Here is a 23,316-nt window from a genome sequence, read left to right as displayed (position 1 = left end):
AATTCTTTTTTCGAAATGTTTTTGATCTCTCGGCATAAAAATGTAAAAAAAAATGTTAACCCTCCGTGAACCAGGTGGAAAATCAACATGGATCAAATGTGAGTATATCTCATACCCCATGTGTGTGTATGTGTGCTCTCTATACTTCATTATAAATATACTATAATTTAGTGTGATTGGTAACGCACTCTCCAGTTGCACGAAATCGGCAATACATACGCGATATTTATAGAAATTCTTGCTGGGGTATGTCACACTCCATCTAGTTCACGAAGGGTTAATTGTATATATTTGTATAAATTCGCAAATTCGCGCTAAAATCATCAAACTAGATAATGGTGCATAAACCTGATAATTTGATAATGGTTGATAGGTTTGCATTTTTTAAGAGAATTCCATAATTTATTTATATTCAGAGAAACGATTAATATACAAATTATTATTATTAATTATATTAGGATTAATAACAATATATTTACTATAATAAAAATAATAATAAATATATTACATTACTAAATTATTTATTATTATCAACTAATATTGTTATTATTATTAATAAATCCTGAATGTGAGATTATATTGCAGTTCAAAGATATTCGAGTCCTAGATACTGACAGACGCGTATACCTAACTGTATCTGCACGTGTCACGCGTCTACGCGCGAACTCTCGTTCCTCATGCCCGACTAAGTTACGTGTTCGGATTGCTGGGGAAAAGGAGGGGAGGGGGGGGGACAGGGCCGTGGGTTGTTGCAACTTAACAAGCTTAGCTCCCTTAATCCCCTTGTAAGCCGGCAATGTCTACAAGGGGTCAGCCGTTCGCATGAAACGCATCCGTTTACTGCTTTGTCTTCGGCTAGTATTAAAATTCGCGTCGAAAGACCCGCCGGTGAGAGATAGAGGGCAAAGAGATATTAAGATAATTACCGATGCACGTGTTCCAACCCTTTGTAGCACGATATTGAGATACAAGATACGCAACACGTCGGTCAATCAAAATAAAGATATTTAATATACAGTATTTAATATATCGAACTTGTATTAAATTATTTGATTCTTTTACGTGAATAACTCCTTTTATGTGAATCACTGAAGCAATGATAGCGCGGATAAAATAGATAAACAGATAGATACTTGGATAAAAATCCATGACCAAGTTCATAGTCAATTTTTATATTTAAGACTGTCTTAAATACAATCTTAAGATGTCATGAACCAGTCAGAGGGCCACATTAACATCTTAAGACATTACTTAAGACGATCTTAAAATAAGAACAGACGATACACAAAAGTATGAGATGTACGACATTCATAATAAATTTGTTATGATATTATGCACGAGAAAATGATATGGCGAAAATGACTCATCGGGCATAGATAGTAAGGCACTTATACATGAAAGAATGAGAAATACTTATACATGAAAGAATCCTCATGACACTCACCTCGCTGCATCCTCCCCACTGCCAATTGTTCGGACGTCGCGCTCTCACACGATTGTCGCAGGAGCAATCGGTGAGCTCGCCTCTGGAACAGGCTCTCGTGACACTGTAAGCGACCCCAGCTGCTGATACGGCGTATATGAACGCGGCCTCTCGACTATCTGCAAAACGCAAAAACGGAATTTTTTTTTGTCGCGCTACAAACCAACCACTCGATGGTACTTGATGTTACAAGTGTAGCGCGAGAACTCCGAGAAGCGACATATCCGGCCTGAACTGCGTCAGGCATCGAACCGTGTGAGTACTTACTGACTAACATGACGCCGCCAAACACGTTCTCGGGATTTTCCGGGCTGACGGAACAGTTCCATCTCGCTGATCTAAACTGGTGCTGACATTCCTCTATGGCGAGCCTAGCGCCCGCTCTAACTGCCTGCAAGCGTAAGACGGTGAAAGCTAAGAATCAAAAGAAGCACCGCTTTCGGATACTCTCGAGCGACGTTCCCTCGTATCGAGCAAGCCGATGCTCAAAGCATTTCCCATTTTTGACATCTTCAACTTTATACACAGAAAGAACGATTTTGATCGTCGTATTTTGACGTCTATCTACAAATTTAGCTAGATACGGATTTGAAAATAATTTTGTTGAATCATTAATATAATTATGCAAAAATCTCAAGTAATCAGTTTGAGCGTCTTACATAATTATTTTCAAATCCGTATCTAGCTAAATTTTTAGATACCTCAGTAACATCGTTCTTCCGTGCCATTTAATGTGTTATTCTTTAGTCACTTGATTAATCGAGCAACTTTCTCTTTATTTTATCACGAGTATGAGTCATCGCTTGAGAGAACACTATTACTAAAAATGATCATAAGTATTCTAAGTAATGTCTGACTCTGATAAAGTAAATTCTCTGTTTGCGCAAAAACACGACGGCACGCTTTAATAAACCGTAAATCGTGGCCAGTCTACGTAGCGGTAATCGTGGATATCAAACAGCAAACATTCCGTGGGTTATTGAAAAGCGTTTAGTCGTCTCTTAATGGGTTTGGTCGCTCGTTAAAAAATTAAACTTCGATACCCGGATTGACATATGAATATTCATGCCCGATCCTCTTTTGTCGGTAACTTACGCTCGGAAAAGCCGCACCGCGCTGTCGGCGATATTCAAAGAGATATCGATGCTTCGAGGTTCCCCAGGTTTGCCTAGGTGCCTAGATAGATTCCTAGACCGTTCCCTTTCCCCCTCGCCATCCTCTGCTCGCCCCCGACACGTTTTGTGCATTAAGGAAAGGTAAACGCGATTTCGGGACGGTGTGAACCGCACGACGTCCGGCTCGTTTTTGTCACGGACAGCGCCGAGATTAAATCACGCGATGCCGATCGGGAAACAAATTTGTTCCGCTTAAAGAGTTCATACCTACCTTATTGTACCGTCGTAAATGCAGCGGTAAATCTTTGGATGCCGCATAACGTGCGTCCAGTTGCGAAAGCTTTCTTTTATCCCGCAACAGATAGACGAATTACAATCAGATTTATAGACGGAACAGTCGCTTAATTATATAAAGAAACGCGGCTGAATACTCTAATTAATTTCTTTCGTTCCACGTTCGTTCAAATTCGTTAACTTGCCTCGTGAAAATTGAAACAATAATATATAATACAATGTCGAAACGTTAGTCCGAGAATTCGAATCTCTAGTGGCGATTTCGTAAATTCCCCGGAGATTAAATTCAGATTCTAGAAATTGTCGGAGAAGAGATTATCGCAAACGCGGACACGAACCCTGTAATTCTACCGTGATTCCTCTGATAATGCCCAAAGCTACTAATCACGACACATTAATCCATTTATTACGCAGAGGCGAAGCAGCCGTCGCAAGCTTTCTCAGAAGCGAGTCGACGAAAAATTTCGGCCGGCCGAAGGCCGATGTTCGGCACGCGGTCGTAGGTCCTGCGAATCGAATTAGCCGCGTGCTTCTCCGGGCATTAATCCGAGAGAAAGAGAGAGAAAAAGAGCGGCCGCGAGGGCCCCTCGGGCCGCTACGAGGTAAATACCTGCAGGACGGGTGGCGAGCGGGAGCATATTGCCTGCTGCTTGGCGGTCAGGTGCGCGTTCTTACAGTTCTTTTCGGCGCTCGCCGGACCGATCACACCCGCGCCGGCGATCTGCGTCTGCGAGTCGACGCCGCTCCCTTGGATCGGGCCGGATGTCAGCCTCGGCTCCAGTCCCAAGTACCTATAAACCAGAACACGCGCCTCGTAATAACGTAATGACGGTTATATCGAGTGATTAATTTAATTAATTCCACGCTTCATTGCACGCGGGTTAGGCGCGCCGCTAAATAATGGCTCGTCGCGAATGAACGGCGCGTTCAACTACCACCCTTGTCTCTTCTTCGATTTATAAAAATGCAATAGTATACTCTCGACCGACGGTACATTGTCGGTTTCTAATTGTTATAGTTGAAGTCGGTTAATTATCGATGGAAGGAAGAAAAAAACTCCAATGATTACGTTCAATTTCTTCTAAAGCGTTATTGCATCGTGTATATACGAATAAGAAGTGCGATCTCTGACGAGCGCATTCTTCCGCGATCAACCGTTGCCTTTTGATGCCAAGTCCACGGTAGAATCCAAGGCGAGTCAGCGTAAAGAACGCTATCGAGAGAACGCGATAGCCCAAGGTCGTAGTTAGTGGAAATCGAAACAGTAAAAATATAAGTTGTTATATTAAACAAAGTATTTTTAGGACCGTGATATGAATACATAGCAAATAGGCAATAAAGACCCTAAACGGTCAAGCTAGTTCTTTAGTTTAAATAATTCAGTATGAATTTATAATACCCAATCCTGCAAACTGCATATTGAATTTAATTTTCTTAAAACGCAATTCTTAAGAAAAATTGCTACGTTTAAATAAAGAAACTTGATTAAATTGATATTACAGACATTGAAAATACAATTACATTATCCGCAGCATTTGCCTAAATTTCTGACATTAAATATATATATAGCGTATAAATAAAAAGTCTAAAAGCATAAAAATTAGAGATTAAGGTCGGTATATTCGTAGCCCATTTTTATTTCAAGATCATCTTGAGTAATGTTTTAAGCTGCTAATGCGGCTCTAATTGATTCATGACATCTTAAGATTGTTAAGACAGTCTTAAACATAAGAATCAATTATAAATACCGGCCTAAGACTTCTTTCCTAAAATCTCATTTTTCGTTCGTTGTCTCGAATTCAATGGATCCGCGCTATGGATCATCTTACGATGAAATACCTTACAACGATACACAACGGTAGGAATCACCGCGCGCGAGCTACCGACACCACGAAAGGATCTCGCTCTCTCCGCCGTGACGAAACACCTATAATTAGAGCAGGTATTCGGGTGAAAATTATAGAGGGGGAGAGAACGCAACGGCTCCAAGAGAGGATGAGACACGGAGGGTGAAATGCGGACAGAGGCGGGGGGTACGGGTGGGGAACACAGGATACGGGGAGGATGAAAGAAGCCGTAGCCTCGTCGTGACCGAAGTCAGGAGGAAAGCCAAGCAAGTGAGTTAGGCTCTTTCACTGCCTAAATTCTCTAAAAGTCTAAAACTATTGACGGTCTTACATCGATTTACTTTCCAAAACCCCCGTCGTTTTTATTTTTTATTAATTAATCAAGGTACCATATTCATTAAATTCGCATTTTCTTGATTTCTAAATATTTCAGCGTAAATGACATTTTTTTTATTGATTCTTTCAAGACGATAACAATATATCTACCTATCGAATTATTTTATTGAAATTATGTAACGTTGTTTCGCAATCTTCTTTGATGGATACACGTGATGTCAATTTTTCCTTTAATGAAGACATCGATGTCGTAATAATTCGTGTTACAAGCGATTGAAATTATAGGGTACTCCTTGCAAATTACATTTCGTCGAGAAAAGATAATAAAATCAGTCTTCAATTAATTTCAACAGAGTTTTACTTGGACACAGGGCCGGTTATTCCACCTTTCGGTAAATTTTACGCGTTAGGTAAGTCTGGCAATTCGCGCATGTGATTGAGTATCTTGCTACTTACCTAACGCGTAATTTACCGAAAGATGGAACAACCGGCTCACAGTTTCGCAACGTCCCGAATATATTGAATTACAATGTTGATTCTTCAGTTCCTTAGCGCATGATTGTAACATGTGATCGTTAATTCGATAAGTTAATCGGAGGATTTACCGATAATTTGTGCTGACACTTACTAGCAATTTCGTTAAATGTAAATCGCCCAGACTGCCTCGCTTTCTTGCCTCGATGCCTTTAAACGCCTGGCAATCTCGTTCTCCTAAAAGCCTCGAACGCATCGGCTCCGCATTGTTTTCAATTCTTTCGGCTCGAGGGGTTCGATTAGTAGCACCGTTCAGATACGAGCAACGCTCGTTTACACGGTAAATCTTAATGAGAATCGAGGGTGTGGCTTTAGGGCTCGGAAGCGCTCCCAGCTGCCCTTAGGGCACCACCGGGAAGGAGACGGTGGTCATGGTGTATCGATGAGAGCGAGGGTCGTTCGAAAAGTGGCTAAAACACACTCGCCATTTGGAATAATAGTTAACGTCATCGATACTCGCAATAATTGGAAATGTAATTATACAATCTTGTGTAGCGTTTTATCCCTTCGAGGCACAATAAAAAACATATAATTTCTTCACCCATTTTGACCGAACACTCTTGCAAGAGACTGCAAGATCTTTGACTGTAAAGTCTCGGATATCTTTATCATTTACGATAAAAATAATTAGAATAAAATATATTTTTTTATTAAATTTTATATTAGCACTTTAAATGAGAATATTCGATACGAACGAACGTACTAGTACAATTATAAATTACAAGGCGGATTTCCATCGACGGGAATGAGCATTTTGAAAAGATTACAGAACACGTTGTAACCACTTTATCCACCGTTACTTTCGTTTTCATCTGTTGCCCGTTTTCTGAAGCATTCGTCAGTCGTAAAGGAACTGATGATAGTTCGTCCAGGGTGCAGCTTTCGTAGGGACTAGCGACGGTGCGTGCAACGTTTATTATTTATTTGCGGCCGAGAATACAGACGGTGCCGGCATCAGCAGTCAGCAAGACTCGTCAAGGCTCCGTCGACCAGCTATTTCAGGTTTGTTTGGGTACGGTTTACGGCCCTTCCGAGAGCGCGTTTTACGGATACTCAACGACCGCGAGTCTAGTCTACCCCACCTTTTCGTCGTTTCGGTGTGTTATCTTGTGTACTCTTGAAATGTCGCTGGCGTTCCTCGTAACCGGGATTATTGTCGCTTACATGAGGCAAGATCGAAACATTCCTAACAGACGGGTTCGATCGCGATGATGAGTCAGGAGTAACAGCAGGAGCAGGACTCGCGTTTCCATGACCACATCGCGAGAAACTGTGTTTACGATGAGGATGAGCTTCTCGTCAAACAGTCGAGATTTTCTCTAGTACCCTTGATCGAAACAGTCGCCCGATATTGCGGTCTGTCCAAAGTAAAACGAAGCGCACGCTATATTTCGCATAGTCCTCGCGAAGAGAGACTCGGTATCGGTATTCGATAGGCTCCTTTTGTCCGAATAAAAACGTCGAGGAGTGTCTCCGCATTGTCTTAACTAATTCACTAGTAATCACTCATATACAGCGAAAAAAAGTACCACAACTGGTAATGACTCATATATATACTCTGATAATGACTCGTATATGAGCACCATTTGGATTTGCTATTTTGAATTTTGAAATTTCGGCCCCGGATTCGTCACTAGCGATCCAAAAACTCTTTATAGATAAGTTTTCATGAAAAATATGAAATTATTCGCTCTCACCAGTTTTGGTGAAACAAAACGTTGATTTCGGGTCTACCAATGAACTGGTTTACCATCGATAACATTGAAGAACAAATGGGAATAAAATTTCGAAACAAAAATATCTTGTAGACATCGTCAATATAACTACATTGATACTACGTCAAATTTTTTACATACATTTTGAACCTTCCGTTTGCAATCTAAGTCTTTTTTTTACAAGTGAAATTTCACTTTTAAATTTCTCCGAAATATAGGAGGACGACTCCGGTTTCCCTTCCTAAAGTATCTTATTAAAAAATTTGACGTAATAGAGATATAGAAAAGTAAATTAATTTTTCCTGACTTTTTCCACATTGTTTTGAAAACCTAGAACAGTAAAACGACTTGGGCTGGAGGCAGTAAAAATTTGATTGCAAACGGAGGGTTACATATATATCAAATCGAGCTTTATTGATAGTCTATTACTACCGTTAGTTGTAACCCTTTACCCTTTCCGTTTAGATGCTTTAGATTTGTCTTCGGTTTTATCTTGTTTTGATAGCTCTCTCTCTTTCTCTCTCTCTCTTCAATTTTCGGAAATAGTATACCGAGACAATACGAACGAGCGATGGTAACCAACAGCGTCGTTAGCGGAAGCGGGTGATTGTTCGGACAACCGGTATAGTTTTGCGGTGAGTACAATAGATATCGAACGATCGGTTAAAGCGGTCAAGGACGTAGTGGCCGGGAAAAAAAAACGACAGGGAAACCATCACTTTATCTTTTGTCCCTACAAGGATTGGTTCATACTGACCGAAAAATTGGAAATTTTATCCGATGCAGCGAGTATTTTAGAAGTTCTTTAATGTACTCAAAATCAGTAATAACAATACAATATTTGTGTATCTAGTTATATCATATATTTCAAACATTATCTATTTATTTTTTATTTCATTTTTCACGTCATTTTTTTAAATTTCCAATTGGTTATTCTCTCTTTAAATGAAAACAAAATATTTTAAAACTTTAAAAAATTTTCTTTTGAGTAAAAAAGAGGTCCTTATATCATTGGAAATTATTAAGAGTATATATTCCTAAAGAAATACACGTCGAACGGTTTTTTTTTTAATCATAGTTCTGTCAACCAGAAGACTGTTTTGGTAGAAAACCAGTATGTGCATCAAAATATGCAAAAAATTGCTTCGAGTGGAAAGGAACAACGCGTTCTAAAAAAAAAAAGAGGGGGGGGGGGGGTAGTAGAAACGATAAAAGGGCAATAAGGGAGAGGGAGACAGCAGAATAATTGCACAAAGCGCCGATACGAAAGAATGAAATTCATATTCAGGCTCGCTTGATGTATCCGGCCGCGAAGGAGAAACCGTCGAGCGGTTTTCTCCTGTGCTATTCATGTCCGGAGCGGAAAGAGAGCTTAGAGAGACAAGAACGAGACGAGAGGAGAGGCGATCCTGCGAGGTTCAACGACGACGGCGAAACAACCGCGATTATTATATTATTACTCGAAAGCGGGTATCGCGTTGCCGTCATAACCACGTCGGGGCCGTGCTTTGTTCGTGTGACAGTGATAGGGCCCATTTATGTCGAGAACACTCGCTCACAGCCGCCGATATAATGGCCGGATAAATTCTACGAAAGCCTACAATACGTCGTAGGTACGTCTCGTCGATATTAACCCCCTCTCCAGAAGAACGATGGAGGGATGAGGGGGCGTGGGGATACCCTATAGGGATGAACGGGTGTACCGTTGATGCGAGCACCGGCACACGATCCGAAACTTTGCCTCATTCTAATTAGTATCGATTACCGAAAGGAGAGGCCCTCGTTGCAGCACGTATGTACTCCTCGATCTCACCCTCGTTGGCGTAATACAATCGACGAGGGGAACGGCGCGGCGGCATATACGTGTATATTCGCTTGAGGATATTTGCCCGCAGTATAATTTTTCGATCGCGTCAACGGATTGACTTGACCTCTGTGGATCGTTAGGAAAATGTATTATAGCTGGAAAGGGGGATCGACAGAAGGAGACAGACCTACGGTACCCTCGGGCGTAACGTTAGGGGGCGCTAATTAGGGTAGTTAAAGTACAAATGTTGTGGTTGCATGGTAGAGAATTTTTTTTTAATGTTTTCAGTACAAATTGGTATTTGGATTTAAATATTTTTTTCTTTTATAATTTCTCTCTCTTGTTTAAGTTATTATTTATTTTTTTCGATACTGAAACTACGATTATAATGTTTTAGACGTTCCTCAAATCCATTATTGCTATGAAAATAACTCGCGATAAAAGAGTTAAAATTTTCACAATCAATTGGCGCTAATTGTTCTAAATTAATCACGAAATACACAGCAACACGAGAACATTCATTTTGCAAAAGTGCTCGTTATTTATCCGTCCTCCTTTCGCGTCTTGATTCGCGTAAACAAATGTGCGAGCGTGCAGTGTGTCAGTAAGAGATTGCTTCCGCCAGGCAAACTGCCTCCAAGTTCGTGACAAGGAAACGTTGGCAACGGTCTCTCTTCTTGATGAGTTTCGGACATGTAGTGAAGCTTAAAATATGAGACGTATATTTTTTCATACATACTTCGCCGTAGTTTTAAGCTTTCAGGTTTAATGCACGAGATATACCGAGTCTAATCGACATTCCAATCTCTTGGACATATGAATAAAATATATGGAAAAGAGAGAAATATTTAAAATTTCGTATTTTGCATGATTGAATGAAATTTAAAGAAATTTTTTGAGAGTCAATTTTCAGAAAATTTAGGTGCATTGCAAAAGAATAAAAAGCACAAGTGCCTGACACCTATAGACACTGGAAATAAAGCGTATTTTACATCGCTACATTATTTATTGAAAAATCCGTCAGACGTCGTCACCGATAAAAATATCGTTTCGATAAATCTCTCTTGCACGCGGTACATCAATCTGGCTTACGTTCTCCGACTCAATACGGATATCCTCATAGCCGTAGTGCGAAAACAGCCCTCCCCCATGTTGGTTCAGGCTTTCGTTGCGCCGGGTTAAGGGTCGTTCACGCGTGAAACAAGGAGCCGGCGAGTGCCCTGGCAGGATCTTAACGCTCGGTTAGACAAATGTTGTCGGATACCACGATGGTTACATTAGCATATTGCGCCGCACCATGCGATTTGCATTTCAGGATACTCGGTAGGGGAAACGGAAGAGAAGTGGGAGATATACCCGCGTTTTCCAACTACGGCGTATTGTCGAAAGTTAATGGGATATGTTACGTGACGCGCGATTATATGATCGATCGTTGAACTCGCCATTCGAAGTCGCATTCATCAGTGAGAAGAATTACACGACTGCCGACATTTTCGACGATTGCTTGTCAGCTCGACAAATGAAGCGTAATGTCGATGTCGTTTTTGCGGATGTTCAACACACCTAAGACAAACATGAGCTTTAACATAAAAACAACAAGTAACTTTGGATCTCTTCTTTCTCTCTTAATTGTGATCTACGGGAAACCAACTCTTGGTTTTAGATATAATCCTTTTTCTCAGGAAGAAATATAACTTGTGTGTGTGTGTGTGTGTGTGTGTGTATATGTGGCTTCGCGAAAACGTACGCTGTGACGCGCTTGGACGCGCTACCTCGCAAAAGGAAGACGAATGTTGACTCGAGGAAAACGCTGTAACGAGCGCTGTAAGCGAGTAATTAACGCTGGGAAACCAGAGTAATCACACCATAGTCACACACGTGACGAGGCGCCATGCACGCTTGATCTACAGCGTCCGTATGATAGACGCTGCAGCCGACTGAAAATAAATCAAAGCATTCTCGTAAAGCGCTTTGCATAGAGGCCTTCATTTCAAAGCAAAGAAGAAGAAAATGTCAGCAATCCTCCATAAATATCCCGTCTCTGCGTACCTCTCTCCAGCTATGTTCAAAAATAGTCGAGTATCCGAATATGTCTCTATAAGTATTCGCCATAAATATCAATTTGATATAAATTAAATTCTCCGATTGTATACTTATACCCTTTATTAATATGCCAATCATATCATCGCGGCTCTATAAATTCATACGTACATGTTATAACTTATAAATACTAATCTTTTACTCATTTTTGTTTACATAAATTATCTATTATAATGATTTATCATTTATGATAATCTATTAAAATATAGATACTGATTATAATATCTAACTATACTTGATAGTAACATTTTAATAAGGTACCTGAGCCGAATAAGGCCCAGGCACTAAATAAAGCTCACTTTTAAATTTATTACTTTAAAACTCGCTTTACGTCTGCAGTATATGCTTAAAAGACGTGTCATAGGAAATAGATAAAAAAGGATTAAAGGATTGGAATCGATAACAACACGTTTGTTTAATACAACAAAAACTTGTGTGTATGAGGTTAGTACGAGCCATTTTCATAACAATCCGCTGCAAAATTTACTGGTATACAATGTTTTATAATTTATTATAATTCATTATAATATTATTCCTAACTATGAAAAATAACTAATAAATCAATTTTTTAAAATAAGTATAAGTATTTTTTTTTTAAACAATGTACTTATTAAATAAAGCCCACTCATGTGATTATTATTATAGCTATTATTATTTGTTTGTTATGGAGTTTACGCCGAAAAATAATGATTTTCAATGCTGCTATCTTTTAAGAAGCCAAAATTGCATTCAAATTTGTTAGAAATTTCCAAAGGTTAAAAAGTTGTTACAAACAAAATTAAAGATAATTGTAATATTCAAGAATAGAGTAAGTCCTAAGGAATTTTCTTTCTATGATTAATAATCATTTTAAAACTGATTTAGAAAGTAAATGTTTACTTTCTTTGTTATTTTTAATTTACTTTTGATTTAGGCCTTATTATATCCATATGTATATATGTAATAAGGTTCAATGTCAGAGTTTAACAAAATGTTTTTTTCGCTCATTTACACATATTCTATATAAACAATATATTTTATTTTTGGAAGTGAATGAAATGAAGATTTGAGTCTTACTTAGTTCATTTCAATATCTCCATAAATATTGTATAATTTAAAAAAAATAAAATAAATTAGGTGGGCCTTACTCGGTTCAGGTACCTTATATATTTTTCAAAAATCACAAGATAGTTTTCTATGTTAAAGTAGTAAAATTGTACAGTTGAATAAAATTAGCAATTATAGATAATCATATTTGTTGCAATAATACAGCAAATTTGTTAAAATAAAAAGAAGATAATTTTCTATGAAAATCAAACCAATATATAAATCAAAATTTTTAACAAAACATGATGCTAGCTAAAATGGCATGTACTTTTACTGATGTAATGAAGAAAACTTGTTACATTAGCAATTTTCATTGTAGCAAAAAATTAGCTGAATTGGCATACTGATCATTGTTTGCAGACATGGTTTCTTTATTGAACCATCAAATCTTCTTAATTATAAATGTTGAATTTGCGCAGCAAGCTATAACTTTCCTGAATCACAATCTATTTTTTTTTTCATGTTTGGATGATTTTGCTTTTCAATCTCCATCTACTATATATTTACATCACATGTATTTGTAGGAAGTTTTTATTGATTGGCAGAGCATCTCTGAAAGTCGTATTTTTCTCTCGAGGATTTTAATTTTACTTTTTTTCCCGCGATGATCGCGAACAGCGGGAGCATTTCCGCCCGTACATATACATTTTACCACTCGTTTCGAACGTACGTTTGCTATTTCTGATCTACGCACGACGACGTCGGTACGTCGATCTCTCCGGTTGCGTCAGAAGCGGTCACGGCGGCGATATGTAACCACCGGTATTCGCACGTCCACACGCGAATCATCAGGCCGTGTGGGTGCCAAGGCATCGAGGGCGCCGCGATTCATCGCATGCGCGAGGAAAGAGTCGTCGTCTTGTTGGTGGTCGTTAATTCTTGTCGCACGTCCTATCGCTTTGATCACGCGAGTATGCTAATTGCCACTCGCCGCCCACTCGCCACGAGACAGACAAGGAACGCGCGATGAGAAGCGAGAGACAAGAAGAGGGGAAAAAGAAAAGTCGAATGAAACAGAGAAGATAGGAAATGAAAGAGTGAAGTGAAGGATATTATTACGTACTTTGATACTATTGCGTATTTATGAATGAACGACGAGCAGATCAGCGGCTTCAAATTGGAGAACATTATTGCAATTTATTTCAAATGATGTAACGTTTATGATAATTAAAATCATTGAGGATAAAGTGTCAATTTGAATTTTAAGAACGTTAAGTTCTTTCGAGCTAAAAAAAAAAACGAATTTCATTGTAAAATCGCGTTGTTTCTGTAAGAGGGTCTTCATTTTCAATCGGTTAAAGCTCGAAAATTATTTGCGATTTGAAATCATAGTTAAGAAAATTAAATTGATCAGTAAGTCATTAAAATCATCATTCGGAAAAGAATTGGGTTGCTATAAATTGAAATCTTGATCGAAAATGGATATCAGAACTTTCTGGTTGAATCTATTAGAATTCTAATTAAGATAACCAGAATTTTGATTGATATCATCAGAACGTCCGTTTTCAACCAGAAATTTTTCTTAGTGATAGATTACCATACCTATATTTTATATATGCAGTACAAAATAAGGCGAAATAAGGTATAATATCACGTACACTGTTATGGAGCGTTTATACTGGCCGTAAACTGTTAATTTATGCCGTAACCTGCAGTAAAGTTTAACACAATAATTTCAATATTTTCGTTCATAATGACTGTTGGATACATGTAACTTATGTTATAACCATAAAGTTAACTCTAATTTAACTTTTACAATAAACGTAAATCTACGTAAATCGTTGTATTGAACTTACGGCATAAATTAACAGTTTACGACCAGTATAAACACTCCTTTAAATATCAAAGAAGCAATGCTAACCCAATTCCTTGAGTTAAATAACATTTTATTACTTTTCACTTTCATGTGTGTCAAAACCAGGATTGGCACAAAGGATATTTTTTTTTAAGAACGAAACATGTTTTTTTTAATATGTTTTTATACCTCATACATTCTTTAAACAGTATTATAAAAAACATATTTAAAACATGTTTAAAACATGATTTTTATCAATTCTGATCAAAATGTAAATCAACCCATTTCTGTGGTTAGTTTCAAACTAAACCATATCGATATTAACATATGCATTGTGAATAATAAACTAAATTTGAGTCAAATTTAATACATTTTCTTGAGTTAAATTGCTTGATTCCATTGTTTTAGTTAAATTAATGACATATCGAGTAGAAGAAGTGGCGATCTATAGAAATAATTAAAAATCGTGTGGATATAATTTGACATTATGAATTTAATAGCGTAGATTATCATTCAGAGATGACGTTGACCTCATGAAGGAGAAATTATTGCATGTGCTTTCCTCTCCATAAATAAAAAAGTTCATCTTTCTCGCGTAAATGATAAATTTTCATCGAGATCGCTCTGTCGAGAAGTGAAAGATCGGGTGGCTTTGGCACTCTCGACCCGCCGTGTATACACGATTTCGACGTGAGACACAACGTATACAGCGGCCGACACAGTATTTATTTTGTCCCGCGTGTGTCGCCGTATATGAGACCACCATTCATACCTCGCCGCCTCTCTCTCTCTTTGCTCGCGGTATATGCTCGTGTATACCTTCGCTAAGAAGACAATTATCTCGCAGGCATGGCTCGCCTGTGGCATGGCGGCGCGCTTTGTGCCGTGGTCGCGGTCTTTCGCCGCGTTCCTCAAATCTTCGAAACCATTTCGTCGGTACGGGGCCCATTATTGTCTTATGGGACTTACACAGACTATATGTACGATACGCTGAGACCAAGTCCGAGCTCGTCTATCGAAGAGCCTTTCGCGTGGGAAATTGTAAGCGATATTGTCACGCATAAATCGCTTTGGCCACAGAATTTCTAAAAATATCGCACAGATAAATACTTGATTATATAAATTATGTAAAATAAAAAAAAAGTTAAATCTCCGTTAAATCGGAATAAATTTTTCTCTTATAACAAATTCAATTGAATGCAACTCAATACGCACTGGTGCACATTAAAGCCATCGTACACAAATTGACGTAAAAATGTGTAGGTATATAAATATAGAAACAAGTTAAACCGTAAAATTTTCAATAAGCTTTATTGTGCTGTTAGGTAAAATGTACTTTTTTCGAAATATTTCTCTTTTATGTTCTATACAATAATTTTAACATGCACCAGTGCGCATTAAGTGCCTCCAATCGAATTTGTTACACGGAGAGAATGGTTTTGTTAAAATATCTAAAAGTTTAACTAGATATAAATCTGAAAATAATTAGGAGTCTTAAGCACGATAAACAATGTTGCAAAATGTTTTGATATTCTTGCAATTAATTTAAACATCCTGTATAATAATTATTTTAATAGTCCAACCAAATTATTTTCAGATCTGTATCTAGCTAAATTTTGAGGTACTTCAGCAAAATCATTCTTATCGTGTTGTAAATTGTAATGCCCGATATATAAAGTCTGAATTTCTTTTCGAAAGTTCGCGTAGCGGGATTTTTACGACAGGAGGATCCACTCGTGAAGAATTTACGGCTGTATTCCAAAATTGACTGCCAGTACTGAAAATCTATAGTACTCGTAACGTAAACTACAGATTTGCGCTGGTAGTAAATTTGGAACACAGCCTATATCATTCGGTCTTGTTCGAAATTATTTGGATTGCTGAAAGATGCTCGCGGAAATCTTCAGGCGTTCGCGAGCACGAAACCGTGACCACGTCCTACCTTCGATGTGCAGTTTTTTGTTTGCCCGCCGGGTAGGATCAAAGGGCGACGCGCAAGTACGCTGAGAATAATCGCGGACAAACGGGAAGATAAATTTTTGCGGGTACAGCCGTGCTCGATAAATCTTGGTCGTATTACTCGAATAAAATGTAAACGTAAAATAGAATAATATAATATCGTAAATCACCTACACGTGTGACGACTTGAGGTTCAAAGAGGTCTGAAGCGGAGAGGACTTTGAAATTGAACGGTCCCTACGAATACGCGCGAAATCACGTGTATCGCGATATTTATCGTACGTTTTGCTGCCAGCCGTTCGTAAACATGCATCGTTAGATCATACAAATATCGTGTACAAGCGATGTGTGCCAATTCCATTCGTAAGGCGTCCTAAATACGAATTCTGTGACAAATTCGATCGTTGTTCGATTAATACTTTGTGTTACGAGATTTTTCATTTATCTTCTATTTATATATATATGTATATATGTATGTATACAATATATATATATTTTTTTTTTCACAGTGCAGCGAGAGTTTTGAAGAAATTTCTTCAAAATTCTCGTCCCGTATTGATTTCAATTATTCGTTTACGACCGACAGAAAAAAAGAACTCTAGAAAATGTTATTTTTTGTATCTTGAGAAAGTGCAAATTATTACCCAGATTCCAGCACTATTATTAATAATAGTTATTAATAATTCTGTCGGTCGTAAATGAATAATTGAAATCAATACGAGGCATTTTCTAACTTGTTTTCAGGCTGATATTGCAGGAATACATTAATAAAAAGAAACAAAAAAAAAGAACGCGCGGCAGAGATCGAACCAGAGAATCTGAAGCTAAAAACCCAAGAGAACAAGAATGCGCAACGAACGAAAGGCAATACGGCGAGAGAAAAAGACTTTCGGCTGAGACGTAAACATAGATACGCGGTCCATTGAGCCCCCCTTGAGCCGGTACAACATGAGAAAGTCTGATTAGCTCTTTCGTTTCTTATTGGAAAACTTTCATTGCGGCTACGTCGTCGCGTCGGGGAGGCAAGAGCCACCGGGAGAAATTCCATCTCAACGGAAGCGGCTCAATTTAGCAGAAAATTCTTTATGCTTTCTCCCAATTACCTCGGTGTTTACCCTCTAAACCGGCCTCCACCCTTACCCACCCGTTTCTCCCTTACGTATGGATTTTCCGCTTATTAAGCCATTGTCTTGCGTGTTCCATGACCCGAGAATCTGGCCAATCTGGGCCCGCAAAATCATGAGATCACGGCATTATAATTTCTTGCTACTTCGCAAACGAGAGAATGAAAGAAGAAACATGACAATTATATCGCATTTAATTCATTAATGAAAAAGGAAAAATTGAAATCTCAACTTAATTAACTCGGGAATAATCTAATTGTTTTACATAACGATCACGAGTGTTTCTTACAGTACAATTAAAAATTATTATTATTTAACTACATATTATTATAATTTACTAGTGCTTGACATTATTACAAGATCTATTCAATATTTTCTATAAAAAAAAATAAAGAGAAAAAATAGGGGAATAGATTTTCTCAATCACAGAAAACTTATCTCTCTAAATTTTTTTAAATGAAATCACTCTAAAGAGTAAAAATTGAGCCAATCTTGAAAAAGAGTGAGATTTTATTCTTCAGAGTGAGATTCACTTAAAAAATTTTAGAGTGTAATGTGAACTTTATTTTCTCGCTGGAGGAAGGTTAATGTAGTTTTTCACAGTACAGTATTCTCAAATTGTTTTTACAAAAGTTACACGAAATGGAGTTAACTTGAAAGAAATTTCGTTAAAGACAAAATCATTAAGGGACATAATAAAATTAAATGAAATGAAAATTGAATAAAAAATGGATAAAATGAAAATTATAAATTTGTAACAAAAGCAGTGTCTTTCATCACGTAAATCCCCGGGCAGAAAGAACCTGGGTTGAGTTTACAGTGGCTGAACAGTCATTTCGAGACATCTTGATCGTTATATACTACATCGTCGCTTGTGTTCTATCCGAGGTTCTACTTAAGACGCAAGACGCGATAGAGATACGTTCTCGAAATAAAAATCCTTGCCTCGAGATACGTAAACGCACAGCAGCATCGCACGCTTCGAGCAAACGCCCTCGCGCTTTGGCCGCGTCACTTCAAAGACAAGATTTTTCGGAAGCGCGCCGTACGTTATCTTTGACGGTCAGCTTCGGACGAGTCAAGGAGAACGCGAAGAACGGATGCACGACCGGATGTGTATTCCGCGTGCACCTTTTTCTTTTTCCTTTTTCTTTGTTAAAGCAGAAGAATTGCAGTGCTGTATGCAACAAGTTCGTTCAATTCTCTATAACTCGTAATTTGAGAAAAAGGAGTATCGTTCGTTTCATAAAGGCAAGGCTTTATCTTTATAATCGCATCAGTAGAAATACTTTATGAATTTTTCGCGGCACCGCTGCGACGTTTCATATAGTAGTAATATTCGACAAATTTTATCTTTTTTTTGTATTGCGAATGTGAATAGTCATTTTTAATATATTTTTGCCCGAGGGGGTTCTCACCTACGAAATCAACGAGGAATTCAGTAAATGAGACAGTTAAACATTCCTCATTGAAATCAAGAAATCATCTGAAATCGAACAAAAAAACATCGTCGTACGCTCGGTCGCGCGTCTCGAACTTTCTGTCGGAAAACAAATAAAATTACTTTGCAATCACGTTGAAATAACCATGAATACAAAAAATCGAAAATCACTTTCGTAGGTGAGTACCCCCTCATTTTTGCCTGCTATGTGTGAACACGAATTCGGTTAATTTAAATTATTTAGCATTTGTAAGAAAAATGGTATCTAAGAAGCAAAATACGACGATTTTGAGGGTCCTCATAATGTTATGGTACCGGCAACAAATTTGATCTCTAAATTTTGTTAATATCACGTGAAAGTATCAACTTTCAGTTTTAAAATGCATTTTGGTTCATTTCAATATAATTTTTCGTTTCTGAGACATATTAATTTGAAAATAGCTCTTTTCCTATGTAATAATGTATATATTATACAGGAAAAGAACTATTTTCAAACTAATACATCTCGGAATTAAACCAAGATGCATTTTAAAGCTAAAAGATGCATACATCGTAACTTTTATACCTTTTTGACGTAATTTTTCTGAAAATTGAGATGTGACAGCTAAATTTGGACAACAAATTCGTATTTAGCAAGCGAAATATATCGAAAATGACTATTCATAACGGTATTGGACAGTAATTTTAATTTATACATTAAATCCAAATTTTTCAAACTTACGATTATATCATGAAAACTAGAGCTAAAATTTATTTTTTATTGATACATTCGTTATCAATAATAAAAGTACCAATAAGTTTATAAGAATTGGTTTTAGAGGTTTACAGGATACAATTTCAGTGTAATCAGTTGATCAGGGTAATCAAGAATATAAGACTTATTTTTACTATAAAAAAACAATGCATGCAAAATCGCAGAATTTGCACTATTCCGTGCACGACGAGTATTATAATCCGATGATTTCTTATATCGTGGTAATTCGTGATCGCGTATGCACCGAGCGGTCTACTTTACGAGTTACTCTTTCGGCATACAATAGATTCAGGCTATCGATTTCTACATTATATAATTTTTGTGTCTAGTAAAACAAAGTTTTTCAGGCTGCGTGTGTAATTTACGTTCGCAAACATGACGTTTTACTTATATGAGAAATTAAAAAAATATGAATAGAATGAGCGAATTAAATTAATGTGAAAAATATCGCAGCAAATTGTATGTACGTTACATATTGCGACATATATTGGAAAAGAATATATTCAAAGCGACTGTAGATCACTCTTTCGCAAGTATCGATATCCTTTGAACAATGGCCCTTCACGTGCTTCTCGAGACTTATCGTATCGGTCGATCATTCGCTCGATTACGCTTGATCGCTCTCGTCCAAGGATCGATTTCATGTAACAGAGAGCTATTATTTATAAAATTTTTGATCTGAATTATTTGGAAAAAGTGTACTTTATGTAGATATTATCAATGTTATCGGCGTCAAAAACTAAGAAAAATAAATTTTATCAAGAAATTGTATGAGAGATATAGTCTCCAAGATAAATAAATTGGAAATGAAAATTCCAAGTATCTATATTACAGTTTTATGTTTGGAATTTAGAAATATATTTTGCAAGAGAATCCTGTATAGGTAAATGATTTACAGACCACTGAAACTAATTCTGTAACTTACTTCAGATAGAAATAAGAATCATATATATATTTATTTTCAGGACTTGTTAGAAAATACCTTTTATATCATTAACGGGTTTAATATTTTTCAAAAAATATTTGTACTATTTAGTTCGTTCAAGTATCCTTATCCAAAATTTAACACCAAGTTGCGATTAAGAGACATTGGTAGAAATGTCCATTTCTACCAATGTAGATTAACTTCAATCTCGGTTTACTTTTTTTATCTTCTTCTAGTTCTAAGAATTATGTCCGTTTTTTATCAATGTAGATTAACTTTAATCTTGGTTCAACTTGTTCTTCATCTTTTTATAATTCTTAGAATTAGATAAAGATGAAGAGTTGATTGAACCGAGATTACAAAGATAAGAGTAAATTAATCCGAGATTAAAGTTAATCTACATTTTGATAGAAATAAGTTAGAATACTTTATCTCGAACTCGTCACGCGTGCTAGACGAAACTTGGATTCAGACAGCCGTAAATTCGGTCCTAAATCCAGGTTATGTTGATGGAGTCATAATTTTATCAGTAGACTTTTCTGCGCGTGCGACTAAACGTGTCGCACGAAAGTTGTAGACGAAGCGTGACTCGGTCATACGAGTAAGAACAACGTATTTTGTGTGACGATGACGATGAGGAGGGGGGCAACAGTCGAGGTCACGCAGCTCTGGTGCTCGGTGGAGACGCGGCATTTTATGGTGAACGCGTTTTATTGCTCACGGCTGCTGGCCGCGGCCGAGTAGTCGGCGACGTTCAAAGGCTGAGGCGGAACAGTAAAGGCTAGTTTAACGGTGCTAACAGCAACCACAACACGAAATGTATTACTATACCACACTGCCACGATCCCTGCCGCGCGTTCCCTTTACTTTTGCGCCCTCTTCCCCCTCGGGTCCTCTCTCCGCGCCCACGCCCCGTGCGTTAGAGTCCCACCTGATATCCCTGTCGATAGCGTGCTAATTTACAGCTATACGTGAGTTTAATTAAATTTTCCAGTCAAGACGATCGGTCGGCTGCGACTGACCGGCGCGGGCGTCCGCATGCGCTTCGCGGGAAGAAATAGGTGAAAAGAACAAATCAGAGGTTAATTCGCAGATAATTTCGGAAAAGAAAAGTGAGCTGTCGAAAGGATGCGAAATTATTACAAAATGGTCCCCATATCTAGTAAAAGAAATATCATTTCTTTTAATATATTCTCTTGAGGCTCTTGCCTATTATATTGTAGGTTATATTGTAGTCACAATCCAAGATGCCATTGTAGGAATCTTGGATTGTGACGTCAGAGTGAGAAAGATACATAAAGAAAATTCTTACACTATATTAAAATGTAAATATTTTTTAATAAAAAAAATATCATTTGCAATTGTTAGAATAAATTGTAAAATATACTGAAAACTTCTCTTGTGTTCCGATAACCTGCAATAAATAAAACCATTTGAAATTGAATTATGTCTACCCAGAAAACGAAACAAATGACAGCTGTCGAATTGAGATAAATATCATTTTCGTCTATTCCGCAAATAAAAGCAAATTTCAGTATATTTTACAAGTGTACTCTATCAAATGCAAATAATGTTTTATTGAAAAATATTTGTATTTGATATATTTTTTAAGAATATTCGTTATGTGTTTTCTTACTTCTGATGTCATTATATAATCCGTGGTGAGTAATTAGCGAATCTTAAATTTTAATTAATATTTCTTTAAAAAATTAAAACTCATACTTATATATATACATAAAAATTTATTAATTTTTATTACAATTATTAAATCAATTAAATTGTTAAATTTTTTCTTTAAAATTAAAATTCTATTAATATTATTAATTAGCAAATAAAAATAAAATATATTTTTAAAATGAATTATAATTATTCTCTATAATTTATTTGTGCCCACAATGCTGGAAATCGCTCCGAGGTCTTGGATAGAGAAAGAATTAACAAATCACATTATAACTATTCGATTATATGACCAATGCGATTGATCAATTCTTTTTTCGTATAAAATTTCAGACCGATGTCTGGTATCGTGGACATAAACTTTTGAATCTAATGAGATATATATATCTATATAATATATATATTATATATATATAGAGGGAAATACATGATATATTGTTTTTCGTAGAATATAAAGAAGCAGAAAGTCGATTCCTACATAGCACATTTTATTCAAGAGATCATCCTAGGAACTATATGTCTTATATGTCCTTAGGATATATAGAACATCCTTTGGATATCTTTAGAACATCATTGGAGATCTGTGCTGTATGGAATTTTAAAACTGCGTTTAAGAACTTTGCTCGGGTGCACCCAGGTATCATTTTATTTTTGTTAACAATTATCGGTGAACAACAACAATAAAATGATACGAATTCCTGAACGCATTCCTTTCTAGATATCTCTTTGATCGAAATAAAGGACAAAATGAAATCCAGCGCAATTTCGAAAACGTCCGTACAGGAAGCGGGTTTAGAGCTTATAAATAGACGTGCGGACGACTGCCTGGCAAGGATTAAAATTGATTTCATGTTTATGAGATGTTGCGGATATCTTTCTGCGCGATCCCTTTCTGCGTTGGAACGTTGCAGCGTTCCAAGAGGAGCGCATCGCGAAGGAGAAGACGAGAGAAAGAAAAGGAGAAGGACTTACCTTTCCGAAAATAGCCGCGATTTAACGTTGGCTTTAATGTGCGCCGCGTTGTCGTTGAGGTGCCGCCAAATTAAGGTGGCACGCAACGGGGAACACCGCGCCAGGATAATTGACCTCCTCTCTCTTTAAGTTGTTAATTTTTCATAATATTCGACGGTATTCCCGAATGAGAAGCAGGCTTATAAAACGCGATATTATATTATCTAACAATATTTTTTAACCCCGGTCGTTCACTGACAGTCTGCGATAACACGGGAATTGCCCAACTACTTAAAGAAAATATTCAAAGAAACACAGACAATTTCCGGAGGAATGAAATTAAGATTGCATACGAGAGATATGATAATAAAAG

General features: G+C 37.2%; 2 protein-coding genes across 2 annotated transcripts in view; one reads left to right on the top strand and one right to left on the bottom strand.

The window, feature by feature from the left end:
- Positions 1 to 23,316, top strand: part of LOC108727961 (defective proboscis extension response 9) — a 68,836-nt gene that overhangs the window by 1,620 nt on the left and 43,900 nt on the right. The window lies entirely within an intron of this gene.
- The window catches only part of LOC108727963 (protein Wnt-4), a 46,417-nt gene that overhangs the window by 6,275 nt on the left and 16,826 nt on the right, over positions 1 to 23,316 (bottom strand). Inside the window, exons 2-4 of the mRNA XM_018456288.1 lie at positions 3,503 to 3,683; positions 1,751 to 1,874; positions 1,445 to 1,602 (exon numbers count right to left, since the gene is read on the bottom strand). Of these exons, the coding sequence (XP_018311790.1) occupies positions 1,445 to 1,602; positions 1,751 to 1,874; positions 3,503 to 3,683 (463 nt within the window). The remainder of the gene's footprint in view (positions 1 to 1,444; positions 1,603 to 1,750; positions 1,875 to 3,502; positions 3,684 to 23,316) is intronic.

The sequence above is a fragment of the Mycetomoellerius zeteki genome, unplaced genomic scaffold (assembly GCF_001594055.1).
Source record: "Mycetomoellerius zeteki isolate Tzet28-1 unplaced genomic scaffold, Tzet1.0 scaffold565, whole genome shotgun sequence".
NCBI lineage: Eukaryota > Metazoa > Arthropoda > Insecta > Hymenoptera > Formicidae > Mycetomoellerius > Mycetomoellerius zeteki.
This window is presented reverse-complemented; position numbering and strand designations above follow the sequence as displayed.